General features: G+C 40.6%; 1 protein-coding gene across 1 annotated transcript in view; it reads right to left on the reverse strand.

Moving 5' to 3' along the window:
• The window catches only part of SORCS3 (sortilin related VPS10 domain containing receptor 3), a 587,544-nt gene that overhangs the window by 144,508 nt on the left and 419,533 nt on the right, over positions 1-23,503 (reverse strand). The window contains exons 6-7 of the mRNA XM_041738191.1: positions 18,742-18,806; positions 515-633 (exon numbers count right to left, since the gene is read on the reverse strand). Of these exons, the coding sequence (XP_041594125.1) occupies positions 515-633; positions 18,742-18,806 (184 nt within the window). The remainder of the gene's footprint in view (positions 1-514; positions 634-18,741; positions 18,807-23,503) is intronic.

Below are 23,503 nucleotides of genomic sequence, written 5' to 3' on the forward strand. Positions count from 1 at the left end.
AGTAGTCAGCACTGAAAAGGGAGGCCAAAATTTAGTGAGTTACAGATTTTTTTTTAGAAGGAAAATCCTAGACCTGCCTCATTTCTTGGGGATTCTCATTCCCATGTTAGACTTTGGACAGAAATGGAAAGGAACTTAAATTATAAGTTTAATATAATTATATCTTAATTATATAAGATAAATTACTTAAAGTCAGATCCCACTGGAGATGTGGTTCTAAGTAACCTCTAAACCCTAGCCCAATACTGGTCATTTTAATACCCCTTTGGTATAATAAGACAGCAACCCAACTGAGGGTTCAGGGGGCCACTAAAGATCCCTGTACATGACAGTGACCCATAACACCTTCACCTTTCACCAGACGTCTCGTCCCCCCACAGAGAACAGATCGCCAAAGCAAAGGAGAGCCCATACCCCAGCTCCACATCTTCACAACTGTGGGAAGGCCGCCTTCATTTTCCCAACTTCACCTAAGCCTCCCCTCTCAACCACTGACTGCATTTTCTGGACTCACCTGAATGAAGATATATTCATCCTGAACAACCAGGGAACTGATGTCAATGGAGCGGGCAAAAGGCCCACTCCGAGTGGTCTCGGCGCATTCTTGGATCCTGCAGGTGAGGTAGTGAGCATCTGAAATGGGAGAGCAACACTTAAACACATGGGGAAATGTTCACAAAGCTCTCATCAGCATCCAAGGCTCTGCCTCATAGGAAACCAATGATGCAGTTTAAAACAATGAGATTTCATTCGTGTTCACAAAACTTGTAATATTTTTTTTTAAAGGCAATATCTAGATGAGGCAAGGGAGTGAGGAAAGAGTTAATCTTACATCCTATGTCAAAGGGGTAAACTGGTGTAGCTTTCTGGAAGAACAAATCGGAAATATCTACCAGAATTTTAAATGCGCATATCTTACATCAGCTATTCTAATGCAAGCAATGTCTTCTAGAGAAATACTCAAATATTCTCCCAAAGAGTCAAGGGCAAAGATGCTCATTGTGGCATTGTTCATAGTAGTGAAAAATCAGAAAAAGGCTAAATGTCCCTGAATATTTCAATAAACCAAGGTGCCCATATTACAGAGTGCTAGTTGCAATTAAAAGAACTAAGTAGATACAGACACATTACATGATTTCTCTAAGATTTCTGTTCCTTTTCAAATAACCTTTGACAAAGTATTTGCCAGTATAATAGTAGGATACATTTCATGTCCCGAAAAGCATTGTCTTTATAAATGTATAGGTTTGTGCCACTGTACACAGAAAAAAAAAAAAGTTTTTAAAAATATTTATTTATTTATTTATTTATTTATTTATTTATTTATTTATTTATGTATTTTGGAGAAAGAGAGCATGAACAGGGGGAGGGGCAGAGAGAGAGAGAATCTCAAACAGATTCCATGCTGAGTAGGGAGCCCGATGCAGGGCTTGATCTCACAGTCCCGAGATCATAACCTGAACTGAAATCAAGAGTTGGATGCTTAACCAACTGAGCCACCCAGGCACCCTTGTGCGTAAAGGAACCCATACAAATTAGCTATGATTACTTGCAGGGGAAAAGAATGGACTGGAGGGGAAAGTGTTAAAGTGGGATCTTTGCTTTTTATATAATATACATCTTTATTATTTTTGCCATAAGAATGTATTCACCTATTACTTGTATAAAATCTATAAAACTTGTATCATTACTTGTCAAATCTTCTGAAGATCTCAGTAGGTGAACAGCCCCTCAAGCTACCCAGGAACATGATGGCAGAAGCTGTAGCTGAATGGGAAAATCTTTGACTATAAAATGCACTTTGATGCTGACCTGAGGGTCATCCAAGAAAGACAATCCACTCAGTTATTTGCTCCTTAAGCAAAAAGTACAGGTAAGTCTCTGTAAAGAAATCTGTGTGCACACTGGCTTTCAAAATGGTTTTAACTGAACAGTATTTAAAAAGTGTAAGCGGCCAAAATGAAAAGTTAGGAATTATTTTGATATTAAAAGCAGAGGAGTCTTTGTTATCACCCAAAACCACATACATTATGACATGTATCTAATGGGACTGTTCCCTGGAATGTGCGCCCAGGTGTGCATAGATGTCATGGGCTCCAGCAGAGGAGCTCACAGGCAGTGGAGATAAAGGCAAAAGTCTTAACTAAGCAAAAATTTATAACAATTGAGTTTAAAACACAAGTACTTAAAATTATTCCTGTTTTTCCTTAATTAATTAATTTACCAATGGTTTCAATGAGTCTTGTGCACACAAAACATACTGGGAATTGCTCAGGTACTAGGGAGACAGCAGTGAGTGAGACAGATCTTATATTCAAGAGGACCTGCTGCCTAGGAGGTGACTCACATTATCTGTGGCTAGCTATTTCACACATTTATTTATAAACATTATGTTCATTTAATAAAGAAACATAGTTGGGTAAGAAATGAATTCATTATGTGCTATATTCCTGCTTCCTGAGCATCCATAGCTGAACAAAGTCTATTTTTGTTGGCATTCTTACTTAGAGCATGTCAAACACCAACATCCTTCTCTCCGTCAGCATTTATATCATCTGCCCACAAGCACAAGCCTCTTCACTCTTTTTACTTTTTTAAGATTTTATTTGTTTATTCATGAGAGACACACAGAGAGAAGCAGAGACACAGGCAGAGGGAGAAGCAGGGTCCTCATGGGGAACCTGATGCAGGACTTGATCCCAGGACCCTGGGATCACGACCTGAGCCGAAGGCAGATGCTCAACCACTGAGCCACTCAAGTGCCCCCTTCCGGTTTTCTTGCCTCCAGGTGCCAAATAACCCAGCCAGTTCTTAGCCCTGATAATGCTGCTCCTGAAGCGCTTCCAGAGTCTCTCCCCTTCTCTCCACAAGCCCTGCCACCAGCGTGGGACAAGTGCTGCCCATCTGTGTGGCTTGTTGCATCTACCTCACCACTGGCCTGAATGTGTGGGATGGACCCAAAACTGGACAGGCCCAAGGCAAGGAGCCAGAGTCATCTCTACCACTGAAATCTGAGCTTCTCTCTCCTGGCTTCCAAACAGTTCTGAGTGCCCTGGGACAAAGCCCAGACATCCTCCTGTAGAACAGAAGGCTTTTTACAAGAAGCTTAATAAAATCAAATGCCTAAGGAGCAAGACAGATGATGTGTAGGGGTAAAATGAACTGAGTATGGCAAATGGCAGCTGGCACATGGCCTCGGGGTCGGGGATCACTGTGGAGTGGTGGGGACTACAGCAAAATGGCTGATGCAGGTCTCTTCAAGGAGAAGCTGCTCACTGTCCAGCTTGATGTGTAGGAATAAGAGATTTGGTGTTTTGTAATCAATCTAACTGTCCCTACTTTTTTAGGTGTGAAATTGTCTGATTTTTAAAAAAATTGATGGCTAGGGGCCTGCGGTGGCTCAGTCGGTTAAGCATCCAACTCTTGATTTCAGCTCAGGTTCTGATCTCAGGGTCATGGGATGGAGCCCTCCATCTGCAGTCATGCCCAGCAGGGAGTCTACTTGTCCCTCTCCCTCTGCTCCTCCCCCGCCTGTGTGTGTGTGCTCGTCCTCTCTCTCAAATAAATGCAATCATTTTTAAAATGATGGCTATTTTAAATTTAAAAGAGGGTGCAGGTCAAACACTGTAAAGCCAAACAAAACAAGTCTACAACCAAACAAGCCCCAGGAGCCACTCATTTCCCATCTCTATTCTGTAACTTGGTTCCCACCTACCTCTCCAGAGAAGACATAAACCCTCTTCCCACTCTTTCCTGACCCATAAGCAAGACCAGCTTGTTCACCATTCTGTAAGTAGGGCCCGCCTGTGCCTTCCTCCCTTTGTCTCTGCTTGCAGAGAAAGCCAAGAGTGGGCTGGCTTTCCACTGCTGGCTGAGAGGGCAAGGGAAGGCAAGGAGCCCAGGCTGTGCCGTGCAGCATGTGGCCTGCCCACCAGGAATACTCTTGGATCCACAAAGCCTTAGTAATTTTCTCCTAGAATAAGGCACTAAAACCCAGGGAAAAGCTGTAGTAAATACATATAAAGAAACACAAGTGTTGACAAGACAACCTGCTTCCTTATTGCCAGCCAGTGTCTCAGAAAACTCCTTATACAGCTAATCAAAGGTACACACAGGAGGACATCTGTTTGTCCCCCCACACAGGCTCATTTTCCCCTGTCTATTTACTATTCACTCTCACATTTGGACACTTTGAAAAAAAAAGAATCAAGTGTATTTAAGGCCACCCCAAACAAAATCAAAACCTACCTAAACTTTGGCCCACAGCAGGTGAGCTATTCTGCCAAACTCATCCTACTTTTTGGCTCTCCCCCTGCTTGCAACTGCCCAGCATGGAATGAAAGGTCCAATTTAACAGGAAAGCAGCTCTAAAATGAATTTTTCAAATCCACTTAAAATTCAGGGGCCTTGTAGTCTTTAGCTGGACTCAGACATTAGAAGTCTCAATTCTTTTAAATTGTTTAAAACATAGTGACATGATAGTAAGTACTATGACACCCACTGCCTGCTGACAACCCAGAATGGGGGAGATGGGGGGAGTAAATTACCAGGCAGACCTGGCCACCAGATGGAAGTGCTTGAGGGTAACAAAGGACTCTAGGTGTCAAAGGTGAGCAGAGGACACCAAGGAACTCACATTTCTGAAAGCTCTCAAATTTGGGCTTTGGACATTATCCTGAAATGAGGCCAAATACAGTCACGGAGATTCGAAGATGAAACTGAAAGACATTTGTCATTTAACTTGAATCCCAAACGAGGCTTCTAACACCTGTGGTCCTTTTATTTTCCTTTAATAATACCAGATGTCTGATAAAATGGCAGAGGTCTGGCTCTTGAGTATAACATAGTGTTTAAGAGCAAGGCCTCTGAAGCTAGAATGGGCTGAGTTCAAGTCCTGAACCCACCACTTGCTGATCACCCTTAACTAAGGAGCACAGCTCTTCATCTGTGAAATGTTCATGAGTTAGCATTTTCCTCCAAGGACTGTGATCAGGATTAAATAAGATTATGTATGAAAAAATGCTTTAACACATTGTTAGATACATTTTAAAAGATTAGTATATGTTACCTCTTTGTTGTTATATGTTACCTCTTTGTTGAAAAGAGAAGGAAATTTAACACTCAGTATCTCTCATACCTTCAAATAATAAAACTAATGTTCTATTTGACTATGGAGAATTAAGGCACCATACTACAGGTCCTACTAGTAAAGTCATATTCCAAATCTATATCACTGTTTAATTTATTGAAGTGCTTTGGATGTGCAGACAAAAAACAGAAAACAAAATATGTTTGAGCTGGAATAACCAAGGAGGACCTAATGGAGGTGGCAACTTCTGTATTTAACCAAGATGGAGTAGTCCATGAGAAGGGAATTCCTAGAAAGGGAGTGAAAACTACAATGATCTTTTATATAGGCAAAGCTCATGTAAGGCACTGTATAATCACGTTAATGGATTAAGTTTGATTAATCCATATTCACAAACTTTTATTTTCTATATTTTCCTTTGAAACGTTCTCAAATGAAAAACTAGAAAGACCAGATTGAGTGAAGAACTCATTTGGATATCTCTGTAAGAAAATTAGAGAGTGATTTCCCCTGTGGTTGAGAGTCAATCATTACCCTGATGATGAATGTATTTCTAAATGTCAAACGTCTTCCTAATGCATTTTGAAGAGCTGGTGTACTCACTGCTCCACTTAGAAAAGCCAAAAGTCAAAGGCTTTGTGCCCCGCAGTGTGAATAGAAGGATCTACTCAGTAACTTTCAAAATATCTAGCCCTGTTTGAATTAGCTCTAGCACTAGCAGACCCCTTAGCGAAGGGCGTCTCCCTAGGGCACCCAGCCTTGATGCCTTCCCACATAGCAGATGTTGGGCCAAAGGTCTCGCACAGAGAGAAGGGGTGGTCTTTAACTGATTCATTCATTTTTGTATTGGGTCAAGGTATACAGTGATACTGTGGGTATCAGGCACTCCCTGAAGTTCAGCAAGCAGAGAACATTCTCAGAAGAATCCAAGACCAGTGAGGGACATGGGATATTCACAAGTGAACGTTGCCTTGGGTTCTGCACTGGACAAAGGAAGATCTGAGACCTGGGGAATATGCACAGAGAGAACGAAGGAGATAATGTGGCATCCTTAGCCTTCTTTTCTTCCTAAGGAACTATATTTTTGCCAGGAGTTCTGTAGGGCCTAGGGAGGCAGCCTCTAACTTCACCCATCCAGCAAGGCAAGCTTCTCATTCATCTACATCCAGTATTTCTTTCTCTGTCAAACTTTTCCAAGTGTCACCTCCTTAGAAACAGGAATAAAGTCTTAGTCATTTTTGTTTGCCTCCCAAGCTAACTTTACAAAGCCCCAATAAATGCTGGTTAATTGAGTTACATTAAAAACATAAATTTTTTTGTTATGTTGAATGATATTGTGACTTGTAAAGGTTTGCCTTTGAGAGTACTAAATATTCAAACTATCCTAGCCATCTGGCCTCTTGCCACCTCAGAGAAAGAAACTTTCCATAATTCACTCAACTCCTATCCCTTTGGGTAATACATATGTTGTCAAAATTTGGAAAAGTACATTAAAATTGTGAACAAAAAGCAAATCATCTTCTTAGGTCTTCTCTTAGAGAAATACCCAGGAGTTATTTATTTTGAATAATAATATTAACTCTGTGATACAAATAAGTAAAAACCAGCAGATTCCAGGAAACTTTGAAAAGTTATTTAGCTTCCATAAGCCTCCTTTTCCTTGATTTAGGAGTGGGGCTAACCTGTGTGCAGGACATCACACTGCTGCAAATGCCTATATAGCTCTCGAGACCTAGTAGGTACCAAAACCAAATCAAATAATTTAAAAAGTTAGCTTCCATTCCTGCCTATTAAGCTTATGGATGTAGAGTTTTTGTGAAACTTCTAATTGCCCAAAGGAGAATTCTAGTGTCTCCTGCTTTCTTAAGGCACAGGGGGAATCTGGTAGTTATAGATATTTACAAGTCACAGTGATCTTGAGTATCTTAGGACTCCTGATAGTGCATTCAAGACTCCTTTCACTCCAATTGCCAAATAAACTGACCCTGACTGAATATGATGACTAGGTGATGATGATAGTGATAATGACAATGATGAATAGATGATAATAGTGATGATGACAATGATGATAATGATGACTAGATGATGATGAGGATGATGATGAGAGTGATGAGGACAATGATGATAATGACAATGATAATGGTGATGACAATGACAATGATGATGATAATAGCAGTGATGACAATAATGACAATGATGATCACAGATATGACAATGATGACAATAATGACATGACAATGATGACAGTGACAATGATGCTAGAATGATGACAGTGAGACAATAATGATGATGACAATGACAATGATGACAATGATGATGAGTATGATGACAATGAGGACAACAATGATGATGATGATGAAAACAATAAGAAGTAACATTTTTGAATGTGCACTCTGTCTTCCAGTATTGCAGGAGCTACATATATTAACTGATTTAATTCTGGCAACAATCCAATAAGGAGTTAAAATTATTATCATCCACATTTCATAGATGAGGAAACTGAGGCACAACAAGTGATTTGCCTGAGTTTCACAGCTTCCAGGAAATGACAGAGCTGGGATTGATATGCAGGCATATTGACACCAGAACCAACTATCCCAACCATTATGTATTTGAACCATGGAAGAAAAGTCAGTCTGAGAATTAGACCGGAACCCATGTTCTTGTTCAGTCATTGTCCCTGGTTATCTATGTGACATTGGGAAAATTGTTACACATTTTAGTGCTTTTTTGAAAGTGATTCAATTTTTCTATTTCAACTTAAAAAAAAAGAAAACCCTGAAACCTTTTATTAAAGATAATTCTATATTCTCAATACAGAAAGTGTATTTTAGTGTATCTGCTCTAGTTGAATGGATGTCAAGAGTTCTGCAATCCTGCTGACTTAACTCCACACTCCATCCCCATCTTGGCCTCTGAATTCTTAGAACACTGCTAGAGCTTGGAGTTAGACAATTTAAGATTACTGAACTAGTCAATAATCCAAGGCTCTTTAAGAGTCAATATTCTGTGTGTCTAGAACCCAAAGTTTAGGCAGTAGTATTAATAGTTTTGCCTTGTGTGCCAAGCCCATTTGATTACTTATGACTCCCTGGAGTCTATTAAGAAATGCTGGACTTTATCTTGGCTCAGTGAGAAAGTGCAGTGATTGATTAATGACAGGTAATGATGGCACCGGGACAAGAAATTGTGGCATATGTGCTACAGGTTTTGATTCTAGAAATTTCAAGGGTGCCTAGATGTCAAAAACTTTCTGCCTATATCCAGGTTCACTTATTACAACGTCACTATGATATGTTCAGATAGTTTATGCTTGAAAATTTCTAATGAAGAGAAACTTATTACTTCATACAGTAGCCCTTGCCATTCTGGGATACTCTTTTTTTAAAGATTTTATTTACTTACTTGCTTACTTATTTATTTATAGAGCACAAGAAAAGGGAGGAACAGAGGGACAAAGAGAATCTCTAGCAGACTCCACACTGAGTGCTGAGTCCAATGCAGGGCTTGATCTCACAACCCTGAGATCAAATGAAGAATCAGACAATTAACCAACTGAGCTACTCAAGCGCCCCTTGAGGTACTCTTAATTGTTCACTGAACTGAGATCTAACTCACTGTGAATCTTACTCTACAATAACACCTATTAGCCCATTGATGAAAAAACTAATAACTAATAAAAATGTTTCTTATATTTGTTATTTTTTTTCAAGTATATAAAGCACTGGAAGATAAAGGATCACAGAAAGGTTAAGAAAATTCTCCAAGGGGGACACCTGGGTGGCTCAGCAGTTGAGTGTCTGCCTTCGGCTCAGGGTGTGATCCCAGGATTGGGAGATCAAATCTCACATGGGGCTTCCTGTAGGGAGCTTGCTTCTCCCTCTGCCTATGTTTCTGCCTCTCTCTCTGTGTCTCTCATGAATAAATAAACAAAATCTTAAAAAAAGAGAAAGTTCTCCAAGGTCTAATAGCTTCTAGGTGACTGAGTTAATTCTTCAACCCAACCCTATGGCACCAAGATGATGCTCTTTCTATTGACACCCAATTCTTTTGGATGGAGGATGCTAACAAAGGTGTTACTGTGGAGTAAAATTTACAGCGAGTCAGGTCTCAGTTCAGTGAACAATTAAGAGTACCCAGGGAGAGCCTGGGTGGCTCAATGGTTGAGTGTGTCGGTCTTTGGCTTAGGGCATGATCCTGGAGTCCTGGGGTCGAGTCCCACATTGGGCTCCCTGCATGGAGCCTGCTTCTCCCTTTGCCTATGTCTCTGCCTCTCTCTTTCTGTGTTTCTCATGAATAAATAAATAAAATCTTTTTTAAAAAAGAGTACCCCAATGAGCGCCTAGGTAGCTCAGTTGGTTAAGAGTGTGTCAGAAAGGGGGTAATGGTAGGGAGAATTCACAGGGGACATTCTAAGAAAAATGATTTCCAGAAGACAATGGGAGACAAAGTCATTTGAATCCAGAACTGCGTGGCAGAAATTGGTTTCACACTGTTGTTAACCAAACTAGCTGGCTTTGCCTTGATGAAGCCCTGCCAGGCCAACAGCTAATTCAGTGGCTTCAGCTTAATCTGGAAGTCTGACTTCCAAAAAGAAGGACTAAGACTGGGCTAGAGTGAAGACTCCTACATCAAAACAAGAACAGAGACTAGTTTTACTGGGTTATATCTGGTGTCTGGGAGCCAGATTGAGAGAAAGGATGGCTGATGTCACATATGGTACAGAAAAGCCACCCTCTGTGCTGCTCACCTGCAGTCCCTCTAGTCTAGAGTAGCGCTGTCCAACGGACATACAATGTGAGCTGCAAATAACCTTTACTAAAAAGTCAATAGAAAAGTGAAATTAATTGTAACATAGTTTATTAACCCCAAATATCCAAAATATAATGATTTCACATAGAATCAATATAAAAATTATCAATGAGCTATTTTCCATCCTTTAATTCATAGCATGTCTTTGAAACCTGGTATGTATTTTGCACACATGCCACACCTCAATCTGGACAGCACATTTCAAGTACTCAGGAACCCCTTGTGATAAGGTGGCTGCCACACTGGCCAGCACAAGTCTCCATCCCTCTTTCTACCATCCTCCTGGGGAAATCCAACTCATCTTGCACAAGATGTGATGAGCACTGAGTGTTATACCCAACTGATGAATTATTGAACACTACGTCTGAAACTCATGATGCACTATATGTTGGCTAATTGAATTTAAATAAAAATTTTTATTAAAAAATGAAAATCCAACTCATCTCCCAAGATGAAACTTAACCACAGCCTCTTTTGTGTGGCCCTCAGTCTCCTTGGCTGTTGGGATATCCTACCTTTGGGTTCCTGTAGCACTTTCTTCATGAGATCAGAAATCAGTGGCTTTCAGCACATTATATCACAGTAACAATCTGTGTATCTATCTGTGCTCCCCTCTCCTGTGTGCTTCTCAGTCCTAGTTGTGTCCTATTTAACTGTATATCCCTCACAACTTCGCACAGTGCAGTTCTGATCAGAGTGGGGTCCACAGACCAGCCATCACCTGGGAGCTTATCAGTATATGGAATGTGTGTTTTAACAAGCTCTCCAGATGGTTCATATGCATGCTACATTTGGTACAAGCTCAGATCTGGTGAAGTGGTTTTCAGCCCTGCTTGCATTTTAGAACCACTAGGACAATTTTATAAAGGACCAATGTCCAGGACCACCCTCCCCGTGTTGTGTGTATGTGTGTGTATTCTCCCAGTGATTATAACTAATGCTAGGTTTTGAGAACCACTGTCCTCTATATGTGGGACCAATGTCCAGGACCACCCTCCCCGTGTTGTGTGTATGTGTGTGTATTCTCCCAGTGATTATAACTAATGCTATGTTTTGAGAACCACTGTCCTCTAAATGTGCTCCATTTCAGTGGATTGAATGTGAGAGAGTGAATAAATAGGAAACACACATTTCTACATTGCTATTTGTATGAATGCCCACATCCCTGTCTTGCTCTGGGGACTACACAGAGTAACATTTAATTGTTGTTTCATAACCATATCTTGTTTCTATTCTCAGAACATCCTTATGGGTTTCAAACCATTTTTTTCTACTACTTATGAACCTCTCCCTCTCATCTCAACATATAACATGGTTTTAGACACATGGAAGTTATCTTGACTTGGAAAACACTTATAATGAGCTATGATTTATTGTGATTTTTGTCTTGAGAAGCAAAGGGAAAGAAAGGTGGCAAACAAAGATGTGTTTGCCCTCCTTATATGTTTTCACTGTTCCAGCCCTGTGATAGCCCAGTCTCTGCATTTTTCACAGCAGGGTAATTCCAGACTTCAACACCAAGGCTCTTTCTTCATACTTATGAGGATATAACTATGTTGTGCTGTAATCCCAGCACCATCTGAGGTCAGGGATCCCTAAAGCAGTGTTTGTGAGTGGGCTACCTGGATGAGAATCATGTCGGGAGCGTGCTTAGCAAAACATAGACTCCTTAGAGCAGACCATCTAACCCAAAACCTCTGGGGTGGATCCCAGGAATCAGGGAACAGGTTGCCAGAGGATCATGAATGCTAGAAGTTGAGAGAAATGGCCATAGGAACTATGCTGCTGTGGAAAGAAACAGAGAATGGAATTTTACTGCTCAAAGCACCTTTGAGGGTAATTTGCAAAACAGTAATTGGCAGATCCAGAACCTGGGGTAAATGGCCTGAAATAGGTTGATGAAGGAACAGGCTCTCCAACATGGAAAAAAAAAATGGTAGAATAACAAAGGAAAGTCAGAGGAAGGAAAAGTGACAATTATCTAAGCTCTACTAGTTCTTGTAAGATTCTCAGAGAATTATTTTCCTTTTAAACATATGAATCACAAAACAAAAGGGCTAGAAAATCTAAGTTTCAACTGGCTTCAAATATACCAAATATAAAGAAGTAATCTCTTCTGAGTTCCTAATATGTCTTGTGTATAACTACGACAAGGCTATCAGCTATTCAGGAACTGCGGGTCATTCATCTGCCTATTCCCTTTTAGAATACAGACTTTGGGGGCAGAAACCATGTTTTATTCCCTCTTTATATCTCTAGAAATCCATGTCATGATTAGCATCCAGTAGATGCTCAGAAAATATCCTCTAAAAGAATTAGTAAGAAAAATGAGTAAATTATTAATTCTGTTTCATTTTACAATGAGGGGACAGCAACCTCAGGAATTTTAGTTGCTTCCTGGAAACACAGCCTCTCAGTGAAAAAAAAAACTGGAATTAAGATCTAGGTTTCTACTTTCCCAGTTTGTTTGCCTATAAATATCTGAAAGACCATTTCTCGGGTGCCTGGGTGGCTCAGTCAGTTAATTGTCTGCCTTTGGCTCAGGTCATGATCCTGGGGTCCTAGGATTGAGCCTGTAACAGGCTCCCTGCTCAGTAGGGAGTCTGCTTCTCCTTCTCCCTCCTCCCTCCCTCTCCACTCATGCTCTCTCACTTTCTCTCTCCCTCAAATAAATAAATAAAATCTTAAGAAAATAAAATAAGACCATTTCTCCCTGCTCCTCAAAAGGGTAAACATAAGTTGCAAATATGGCCCCCAAAGAGACAGAGCTGGAGGGATGGTAGTGATTCTGGTGCCTACCCCCACTCCAGGACTGCCTAACCCTCTGCCAGGGCTTGGAGAGTGTGCTCCTTCCAGCACTCTGCTGAGGCCCATCTCCCTGCCTTGGCAGTTAGAAAGTACAAGATACCTCAGCAAGCACAGAGTGACCAGGCAAGAAAAGATCAGGACACAGAGCTGCAAGTGACTAATAAGCGTCTCTGACCAATGCACTCTCCCTTAGGGAATACAGGGTGCAGGATGTCACTGGTCTCATCACAGATGCCACCCTCTGTTCCTCTTCCCTGTCCCAATTAAGGAGGTCAAACACAAACCAGCCCCCTTCTCTATCTCGTGAGTCAGGAGCCAAGTGGGGCAGGATGAGGGACTTAGGGAAACATAGCAAAGCTGCCTTGTGCTCCAGAGATGGAGACATAGCAGTATCAGGAGAAGTGCTCAGTGTTGTGGTCTAAATAAGCTGGAATGGGTGCTAGCTTTTCATCTACCAGCTGCTTATAGCTTAAACATGAAACATAAACAGAAGAGGCAGAGAAAAAGGAACTTGAAACAACCAAGTGTTATTGTCTAGTACAATCCTTACCTAAGGTCACAGCTGGGGAAATCACAATTGTAACTTTCCATTATAAAGGTAAAAATGGCCTTTGATGCGTGGTGTCCAATGTGGATCACGGCTCAGGGAGCTACCTAACCATTCCTTCACAAGAACTCCCCAGCATACCTTTACTGGCCTTTTGTCCCTCTATCTTTGACAGCCATGGACCATAATCAAACCACTCTTCATGGGTGAACACTAGGCACATGTGAGGTTCTCCTCTCTATCCAGAATGTTCTGATAAATACTTTCTAATTTTTGAAGTGCCAGATTTAACAGTTTTGTCTTTCTGAGAAGTTCCCCCCAACTTTCTGAGACTATTAGCCATACTCCCATTTGTAACTCAACATATTTTCAAGTCTATGAATGTTCCTGTCAGATTGTGCTAGAATTTCTCAAATCCTTATCTGTTTCCCCAACTAGTCTACAACTTCCCTGAGGTGAAGATAATACCACATTCACCTCTATGTCCCCTCAGTGACAAGAATATGAAGATTTTAAATAAATGCTGGTTGAATAAAAGAAGAAATAAGTGGATCAAGAAGTTAAGTAATTAATCAGGAAAGATAAGAACTAGAAGCCAAGAACTGTGTATTCTAGTTTTCCCTCACAATAAGTTATATCAATATAATTTTTAAAATATTTATTTATTTAAGTAATCTCTATATCCAATGTGGAGTTTGAACTCATGACCCTAAGATCAAGAGTTGCATGCTCTTCCAACTAAGCCAGCTAGGCACCATTTAAAAAAAAAATATATATATATATATAATACTAATATAGTATTAGTATTAGTATTATTTTTCAACACGAACTTCTTTCAATTAATACACAGCAATTTTTTGGCTTATAGTTCTAAAGTGTTAATAGATATATGGATTTATGCGACCCCCACCATAGTCAGGTAGTCAAATATTTACATCACTCTGAAAAATTCCATCATGCTGCTTTCCTGTGAAATATTTTCCCCACCCTGGAAACCACTGATCTATTTCTCTATTGTTATAGTTTTGTCTTTTCCATGAGATCATATAAATGGAACCATATAGTATCTAACCTTTTGAGACTAACATATTTCACTAATTATAATGCCTCTGAAATTCATCTATGTTCTCTTACAGATGTAGCATAGCTTGTTTATCCATCCATTCAAGGATATTTAGGTTATTTCCAGTTTTGGATGATTATTAATAAACCTGCTACAGACATTTGTGTACAGGTTTTTGTGTGAATATAATATTTCTCTAGGGTAAATATGAAGGAGAAAGATAGCTGAATCATAAGGCGTATGTAACTTTATGAGAAATTGCCAAAATGTTTTTCCGGAGTGATTGTACTATTTTATATCCCCACCAGGAATATATGAGAGTCTCAATAGCTTTGCATCCTTGCCAGTACTTGGTATTACCAGTATTATATATTTTAGCAATTCTGATAGGTATGCATTGGTATCTTATTATGGTTTTAATTTGCATTTTCCTAATATCTAATGATGTTGAGCATCATATGTGCTTATTTGTCATTTTTACGTCTACTTTGGCAAGTGGTCTATTTAAATTTTTGCCTATTTTTTTTTTAATTGGGATGTTTCTTATTGCTGTTTTGAAAGTCCCTTATATGCTGTGGCCATAAGTCCTTTGTTAAATATACAATATGCGAAAGATGAATGGATAAAGAAGATGTGGTTTATGTATACAATGGAATATTCCTCAGCCATTATAAATGACAAATACCCACCATTTGCTTCAACGTGGATGGAACTGGAGGGTATTATGCTGAGTGAAATGAGTCAATCAGAGAAGGACAAACATTATATGTTCTCATTCATTTGGGGAATATAAATAATAGTGAAAGGGAATAGAAGGGAAGGGAGAAGAAATGGGTAGGAAATATCAGAAAGGGAGACAGAACATGAAGACCCCTAACTCTGGGAAATGAACTAGGGGTGGTGGAAGGGGAGGAGGGCAGGGGGTGGGGGTGAATGGGTGACCGGCACTGAGGGGGGCACTTGACGGGATGAGCACTGGGTGTTATTCTGTATGTTGGCAAATTGAGCACCAATAAAAAATAAATTTATTATTAAAAAAAAATATATATATATATATTTGCAAATATACAATATATACAATTTGCAAATATGCTCTCCTTGTGTCTTCATTGTGCCTTCAGCAGAGCAAATGCTTTTAATTTTGGTGAAGTCTATTTATCAATTCTTTATTTTGTCAATTTTTCTCTGGGCGCCAACTTATGGTCATGGAGATTTTCTTCTACATTTCTCTATATGTCTTATAATTTTACATTTTACATGTAGGAATATGATCCATTTTTGAATTAAATTTGTATAGTTGCAAATCATAGATTGAATTTCACTTTTTCCCCATACGGCTGCCCAATTTTTTCCAACACCTTTTGTTAAAAATAGCATCCTTTCTCCACTGAATTTGTGCCTACTTATTAGTTCTAGGAGCTTTTTATTTTTGTAGATTTCTTGGGATATTCTACATAGAAAATTGTGTCAATGAGGATAATAATAGTTTTATTTTTTCCTTTGCAATCTGTATGAAGTACATTTGCATTTCATTTTTCTTCCTTTATTGCATAGGCTAGGACTTCGGGCATGATGTTGAATATGTTGGTAAGAGTCAATAAACTTCTTTTCCTTCTTTAGAACCCTTATAAGGAAAGCATTCAGTAACTCATCATTAAATATGATGTTAATTGTAGGTCTTTTGTAGACATCTTTTGTTGGACGCTCCCTTCTACTTCTAGTGTATTAAGAATATTGTGCTTTAGTCTTTATTCTGTTACTAGCTAGCTGCACGAATTTGGGCAAATTTTAGTTCAGACTACTACATCAGAAAAAAGGAAATAAAATACATCCTGTGTCTTTTTGTGATGATTAGAGGATGAAGATGGGTGTGTATGTGTGATTTATAAGTAAGAAAGTTCTCACTACATAGCACAAAAAAAAGTATCATGCATTTCATTAGGATCTGTAAAATACAACATTTCCAGGTTAATGCAGCCATGTTATATGCATCTTCTAAATAAACATGGGTTAGACCCAACTCACTAAGTTTAAAGAAGATTAACTATTGAAAAATTGATTTTAAAAAATTGAGGAAAGCGAACATTATATATATATACATATATATATACATAAATGTATATATATATATATATATATATATATATATACACACACACACACACACATACACTATATTTTAACCTAAGTGTGGCACATGACATTTATCCCTATTATAGTTCTTTCTTTGATTCTTGATAATGGGCCAGAAACTATGCTATATGTTTTACATTTTTAATCTCATAAAATTTTGCAGCAGTCCTGCACCACAGGCCTTATCCAAATTTGGATCAGAATTTTTAAGCTTTCAGAAAATAGGTTTAAGCTTAATGTAAGAAATTACCTTAATAAAACAAAACATAGGAGCTGTCCAGCAGTAGAAAAGGATGTGTCTAATTAAGCCTGAAGTCAGGGGAACTGAGGAGACACTGTCAGAAATTTTCAGGAAGAGATTCCTACACTAGGTAGGAAGTCAGGCAGTCCTACAAGGTTTTATCAACTCTAAAATACTACAACCAGCATAGATCACATCTAAGGCATGAAAAGGTTCACATGGGAAATAATGCCAAGGCAAGAATTGTACCAAAAACTGGTCTGTGGTCATCTTAGAGCTTCTATCTGCTCTCCTACTGCTGCTCTGCTTGCTCCTTCACATCCCTACATCTCACTCTTCCCCCAGTTTCTTTCTCAGCAGTAAGAGTCAGATAATATAATTTTGAACCCAAGCTTCACTACCCATGATCAGTGAATTTGAATATGTGGTATTATTTTCCTAAATCTTTTTTTTAAGATTTATTTATTTATTTTAAAGAGAGAGAAAGAACATGAGTGAGTGGGAGGGGCAGAGGGAGAGGGAGAGAGAGAATCTCAAGCACACTCCCACTGAGGGAAGAGGCTTGATATCACGACCCTGAGATCACAACCTGAGCCAAGACCAAGAGTGAGACATGCAACCAACTGAGCCACCCAGGTGCCCCTATTTTTCTAAATCTTAAATAGCTCTTCTTGTTAAAAAAACTTTTTTTTTTTTTAAGAGTGTGGACCATCCCACCTCCTTGCCTGCTTCAGAGACTTACATTTAAGGATCAAATAACAGAAATTATAACACAGAAAAAGAAAGAGAGACAAAAATTGAGTATTCAGCAGCCAGGCATATAACAACAGTTGCTGGCTATCTTCTAACCCTTTTACAAAATAAAAACAAAGCAAATGAAATATTCTCCAAAATGCATGTTTCTGGCATGTACCTGTGTTTGGTATCAAAAACAGTAGGTTTCTCTTGGACAAAGCACATGCAGTTTTAGTTAATGTATTTGGAAAGATACTCCAACACTCACAGCCAGGTTAAAACTGAACCTCTTTACATTTGTATATTGTAGAATTTCTATAACATCCCTCTCCACTTGGTCAGCCTATAACTCTATGAGGTGGGCAGGGCAAGGATGGATAAGTATTCTCAGACAATGCAGGGATTTAGCACAGAGATCAGAGGACTTTTCCCCAGACCCTATGGTTGGTGGGTAGCAGAATCCAAGACCCCAACTCATAATCAGGCACCTGTTCTTCTGCATTCCCCCATCACTACAGTTTCCATAGATTATTTGGCTCTATTGTTGATTGATGCTGATTACATTTTTATCTATTTCATATTGATCACATATTTTCACATATTTCATATATTTTAAGTTGATTTTAAGCTGATTTTTTTGAGTAGAGAACAGCCATAATTATAGTAATATGATCAACTCTTGGGAAAAAAATGCTTAAAATGGTGCAAAATGATACATCATCAGTCAAATTCCATGCAAGATGTATGCAGGTGCACAATGTACAAAGGGATCACATGTTCAAGATCCTGGGATTCTACTGCTTGTTTGTAGAACAATATAGGGTTGCTCACCACTATATCTGCAGGGCCTAAAGCAATGGCTGGCACACAGGGTCCATTCCGACATATTTATGGAATGAATGAATAAACAGTTTTGAAAAAAAAATTGCTTTTTTGGTAAGCTTGACTATAAGAAGGGTTCATTTTTAAAGCTGGCAGCCCCTGCAACTCACCCTGTGAATGCAAAATACCGTGATGAGCTATAGCCATCCCTATTCGAATTACACTGAAGATGCCAGGAAATTACTAACAGGAGCCTCAAAATTCATCACATTAACTCACATCCCCAGAAAATTCATTACTGAGGGTTTATTTCCATGAAACATCTCCCCTGGGACCAGAGGCCTCTCCCCCTACTCTGGGAAATAGGATGAATATAGCAGTAATGGAGCTCAGGGCTTTTCATCTTCTCAAGCCATTAAAATGCAAATTGGGGGCGGAGAGAGACCTGCAGGCAGATCTCCTCTGGCCTAGGCTGGCGTGTCAGCACTCACATCCGTCTGCAGTCCGCACCTCCATGTGCACCAGGTCTGCCTCCTTATCCAGTCCAGCCACCGACCTGGGGAAGGAAGGAGACACAGAAGCTCAGTGACCACAGGGACAGCAGATGACAAAGTGGGAAAGCATTCAGGGATGATTGTTACTCAGAAAGCCACTTTCTCAAGAGAGGACCCACGGTGTCTGGCCACTGAGCCTGGCAGATTCAGCAGTCACCTGTAATGCTCACAACTCATGAGTCCTGGTACGGTGTCAGGGAGTCAGGGACTCTCACAAAAAAACCATAAAGGAGTCTAGAGTCCACAGCGATATAGGTCTAAACCTCTGTCCTCACCTCTTTCCACCACACGGCACTTAAGTTCCCTCTTCCTCACCATCTTCCTTCTTCTCCCACCACTGACCCTCCCATCTTGCCACACCTGATTCCTTCTGGCACTTTGTCCCACTCCGCCCTCCTGCTGGGACTGCTCTATTCCCTACCCTGTTCTGTCCTCTGGGGAGAGTGGTTTAGCCTCCACTCTGGCTGTTTGCTTCAGGGCACTGTTGTCCTCTGAGTTTGAGGCTGTCTGCCCTTCCTCCCACCTGCCCACGAAACAAGGAATGTCTGGTGACAAACATTTGAAATCTTGTCTGACAAGAACCAAATTCTCCCAGTGATCAGGGTGGGAAACCTTAAGGGTCTATGGCCAAGAGCCAAAAGAAGGATGGCTGAGAATCCTGACAAACAACAAATTGTTGTGGGCCTCCGACCTCACACACCTAAAGCCCAGGCAGCCATCTCTTATGTGAGATATCCAGGTCAGAAGATGACCCCAAAAGTCAGCTAAAAGAGGCAACACAGACATTAAAACATTCATACTGAAGAGATCACATAATCCACTCTCTTGGCAAGCTCTTACAGTCTATTTACTCTTGTTTTAAATATCCTTCTAAGAGGGGCTTTCTGGTTTTCCAGTCTTCAAGAGGTAAGAAGTGGCAAGTTAGAAAGAAAAAGTAGAATTTAAAACAGTGAGAATCAACAGCTGATACCCAGACAGCAAGAAAATAGAAAAATCTATGAAAAACAGACCTAAGAACTCAAAACCCAATCTTCCACACCATAAATCTCTATACTTCTCCCTGGCCCCAAGGCCATTACTACATTAGAGCAGAGTTCAGTATCTGACACCTCTACTGAGGGAAGGAAGGCGTAGAAAACAGGCAGCAGGGGGCACATGGCATCAATGCACTCTCTTTATGAAACTGGGTTGCAAATGATAGATGTTAGGATAAACAAAGTGATTTTTTTTAATTTTTATTTATTTATGATAGTCACAGAGAGAGAGAGAGAGAGAGAGAGAGAGAGGCAGAGACACAGGCAGAGGGAGAAGCAGGCCCCATGCAGGGAGCCCGGCATGGGACTGGATCCCGGGTCTCCAGGATCGTGCCCTGGGCCAAAGGCAGGTGCTAAACCGCTGCGCCACCCAGGGATCCCCAAAGTGATTTTTATTTGTCCAAATAAAATGATATTTTGAATGGCTAAAACCTGTTACTTAAAAAGCTCATTTATGATCATTGAAAAACTACATTTTCGTTTTTGCTCACCTGAGTTGATCTTCAGGGCAAACCCCTAAGGCTTGAGAGCAGAATGAGAGCCGGTATCACTAGTTAGGTTTGACTGCATGGAAAACCAAGACACAGGAATGTTGCTGTTTGTCTAAGGTCACACAGGGACAAGACAAGAACTAGGGAGATTTACCGACTCCTCAGCCAAGAACAATTCCTCTCATCACTTCTCGGCCTTTTGGCTAAGATCAAGTGAAGAACAATTCCTCTCCATTTGGCTCATCTCCCTTTTGTTTGCCATGTCCTTCATATCACTGGTCTCCCTGTCCCCCTTTCTTCTCCATCTAACTCTAACTCTTTCTTCAAAACTCACCCTGCTAACGCTTCCAACAGCCCTTTCACCCTTCATCTTGCTGAAGAGTCCTGTATCTGATTCCACAGCATCTTTACCTTAGTGGTTTTCAAACTTGGCTACTCAGGAGAGCCACTGGAGGAGCTCTGATATATCTAGATGCTTGGGCCCCTCCCCAGACCCATGAAGTCAAAACCTTTGGGGATAAGATGAAAGCATCAGTATTTTTTTAAAGCTCCCAAGTGATCTCCATGTATAGCCAAATGTTTGAACCACTGCTTTGCATGGCTCAATCACATCACTCATGCCATTGAACTTGTCTTCTGTACTTGGATATAAACTTTAACAAAGTAGGATCCTGTCTATTTATCTTGGAATCCCTGGCACTTATGTGCCTTGTGTGTGTGTGTGTGTGTGTGTGTGTGTGTGTGTGTATCGGGGGCTACCAATGTGTTTATTAATATATTATTGAATTAATAAACACCCAGGCTCCTATGATAATGCCAAAATTTCAATGTGAAACTCACTTGAGGTCAGACCCACAGAGGGCTGAGGGCACCAGAATGGACTTTTATGGACTTCTGTTGTGTTTCACAGTCTCCTTTTTCTTTGTAAGTAAGTTGGTATTGTCAGGATAAGAGGATTCTCAGGTATTACTCTTCTATCCTCTTCCAAGATCAATGGCAGGGTAGAATGTGCAGAATTGCAACCATAAACAACTAAGCCTAACTCTGATTATCAAGTGCTAATGCTCTAGAACATATAGAGCTGAAAGCAATGCAAACACCACCAAAACAAAACAAAACAAAACAAACAAAAAAACAAACAAAAAAACCAAACCAGAAACTATTCCCTCATCCAGGATTCCTCATTCCCTTCCATCTATATAAAATCTTATATAGATTTTAAGGTTGAAATTATGAATCAAGTCCTCCTAGAAGCCTTCCCTGGTCATTCTAGCTCATGCTGATTTCCCTCCTTTGGACTTCTAGAGAATTCAGAATCCAGATCATGTATCTGCTAGCATTTGTATTTTTATTGTTTGTTTCCCTAGAGTGGACCATGGTTCACTACCTTAATTGGCTATCTTAATACCCCTCTAACCCTTCCATCTTTTAAAGAACTCTTCTACCCAACAAGTCATGTGCTTTGTCCAGGGAGGTCAATCACAGTAGCCAATCCATGTGAACCCCTAGGATGGTATATGATCCGGCATGATCATGACATATCTTTGCTATGGTGATTAAGACATCCCAGGACAATAGAGAGGACTTCCTTGGGATTTCTCTAACTGGAGCTGGTAGGAAAGAACTGCCTTTCCTCTCTATTCACCAGGTCAAAATTGTTGAGAGAATTGTTTCCAGTCTGTTAGGAGAATAGGTCTAAAGGAATGATGTGGATATAATACAGAAAGAACTGGCATTGTGACAAGGAGTCTCACAGAGACAGGGAGGAGAAACAGTGATACGAGGACAGTGGCTGAGACAAAGATAGACAGACAGAAAGACAGGGATTTAGAAAGAAACAGAGATAATAGACCAAAATGGCAGCACTGGAGACTCCTAAGCTCCCTTCCTGCCATGCACACACTCAATGCATAGCTATATAGAGAACAATTCTCTCTGAAAGATAACTAGAAACTAGCTGAGTGACTCCTACGCATTGGATGAATGAGAAAACACCTACATCAAAATAGGTAGAAAAGATTGAGACACACTCTTACCATGAACACCCCCCCTCCCCCCCACCATACAGTGCTACACAACCAGGAGGGAACCTCCAACTGCCAGCTTCTTATTCAGGAGCAAAGGGTTTGGTCTCCACATCCAGCTTCACCACTTTTAAGGCCTACACCAGAGGGATGGGTCCCCACAATGCCTAGCTCTGAAAGCCAATGGGGCTTGTGCCTACCAGGCTGTAGCAAACAAAGAGGCAATTCTTCATGGTGCTCGAGTGATCCTCGCAGGGACTGCCCCAGGGCTCAATACATCTTCTCCCCATCTTTCCCTGAGAGGGCTTTATCTGCAGACTTTATAAACTGCTGCCTAAGGGCTAGGCTTCTAATTTAGCAGGCTTCAAGGGGCTGATTATGATCCTCCCCCGAGAGGATCACCTTTCCAATCTTGTCTCTGTAGCCCATTCCAAGTGGCCAGTAGCTCTTTGGAAGGAGCTATGCACATGACCCCACTCCAGCTTTAAGGGCTGCTGCCCAGGGGATGGGTCCCCACATTGCCCGAGAGGGATTCATTCAGGAGTCCCAGAGGACTATAGCAATCAAAGAAGAGTTCTTCACCATCTACTTCCCTAAGGTTCAGTGCAGAGGCAGCAAGCTAAAAACACCTATCTCCCAGTCTCTGCCCGAAAAGTGTTTATCTGCATACATTAAAAGCTACTGCCTGAGGGTCCAGCTTCTAATTTAGCAGATATCTGGGGGCTATCAATAATCCTCCTCATGGACTGGGGAAGCTGGCAGACACTTCCCCCACCAGCCTGCTCCAATAATAAAATCAAATCACCAGTATCTCCCTGAAACGAAGTTATACACATATCTGGCACCCCAGCTCTTGCAGCTCTCACACAAGGGATGGTCCTCAGGATCACCTGGCACTAGTAGTCAACAGGCCTTGCATTAATGAGGCACTAGCAATACTGCATCCAGCAAAGAAACAGTTATTAATGGGCACAAGAGCCCCCCCACTCTTGGTGGCTCCCCACCTGGGCCCAGCATTGAGGGAGCTGGCAAAAAAGTCCATTTCCCAGTTTCTCCCTGAAAACTTAACTATGTACTTTCCCAGCTTGTACCTAGGATGCAGCTTCTCATCAGTCTGTATCCAAATAGTGACGGCAATCAGCACTGGCAG

The sequence above is a fragment of the Vulpes lagopus genome, chromosome 2 (assembly GCF_018345385.1).
Source record: "Vulpes lagopus strain Blue_001 chromosome 2, ASM1834538v1, whole genome shotgun sequence".
Lineage (NCBI taxonomy): Eukaryota > Metazoa > Chordata > Mammalia > Carnivora > Canidae > Vulpes > Vulpes lagopus.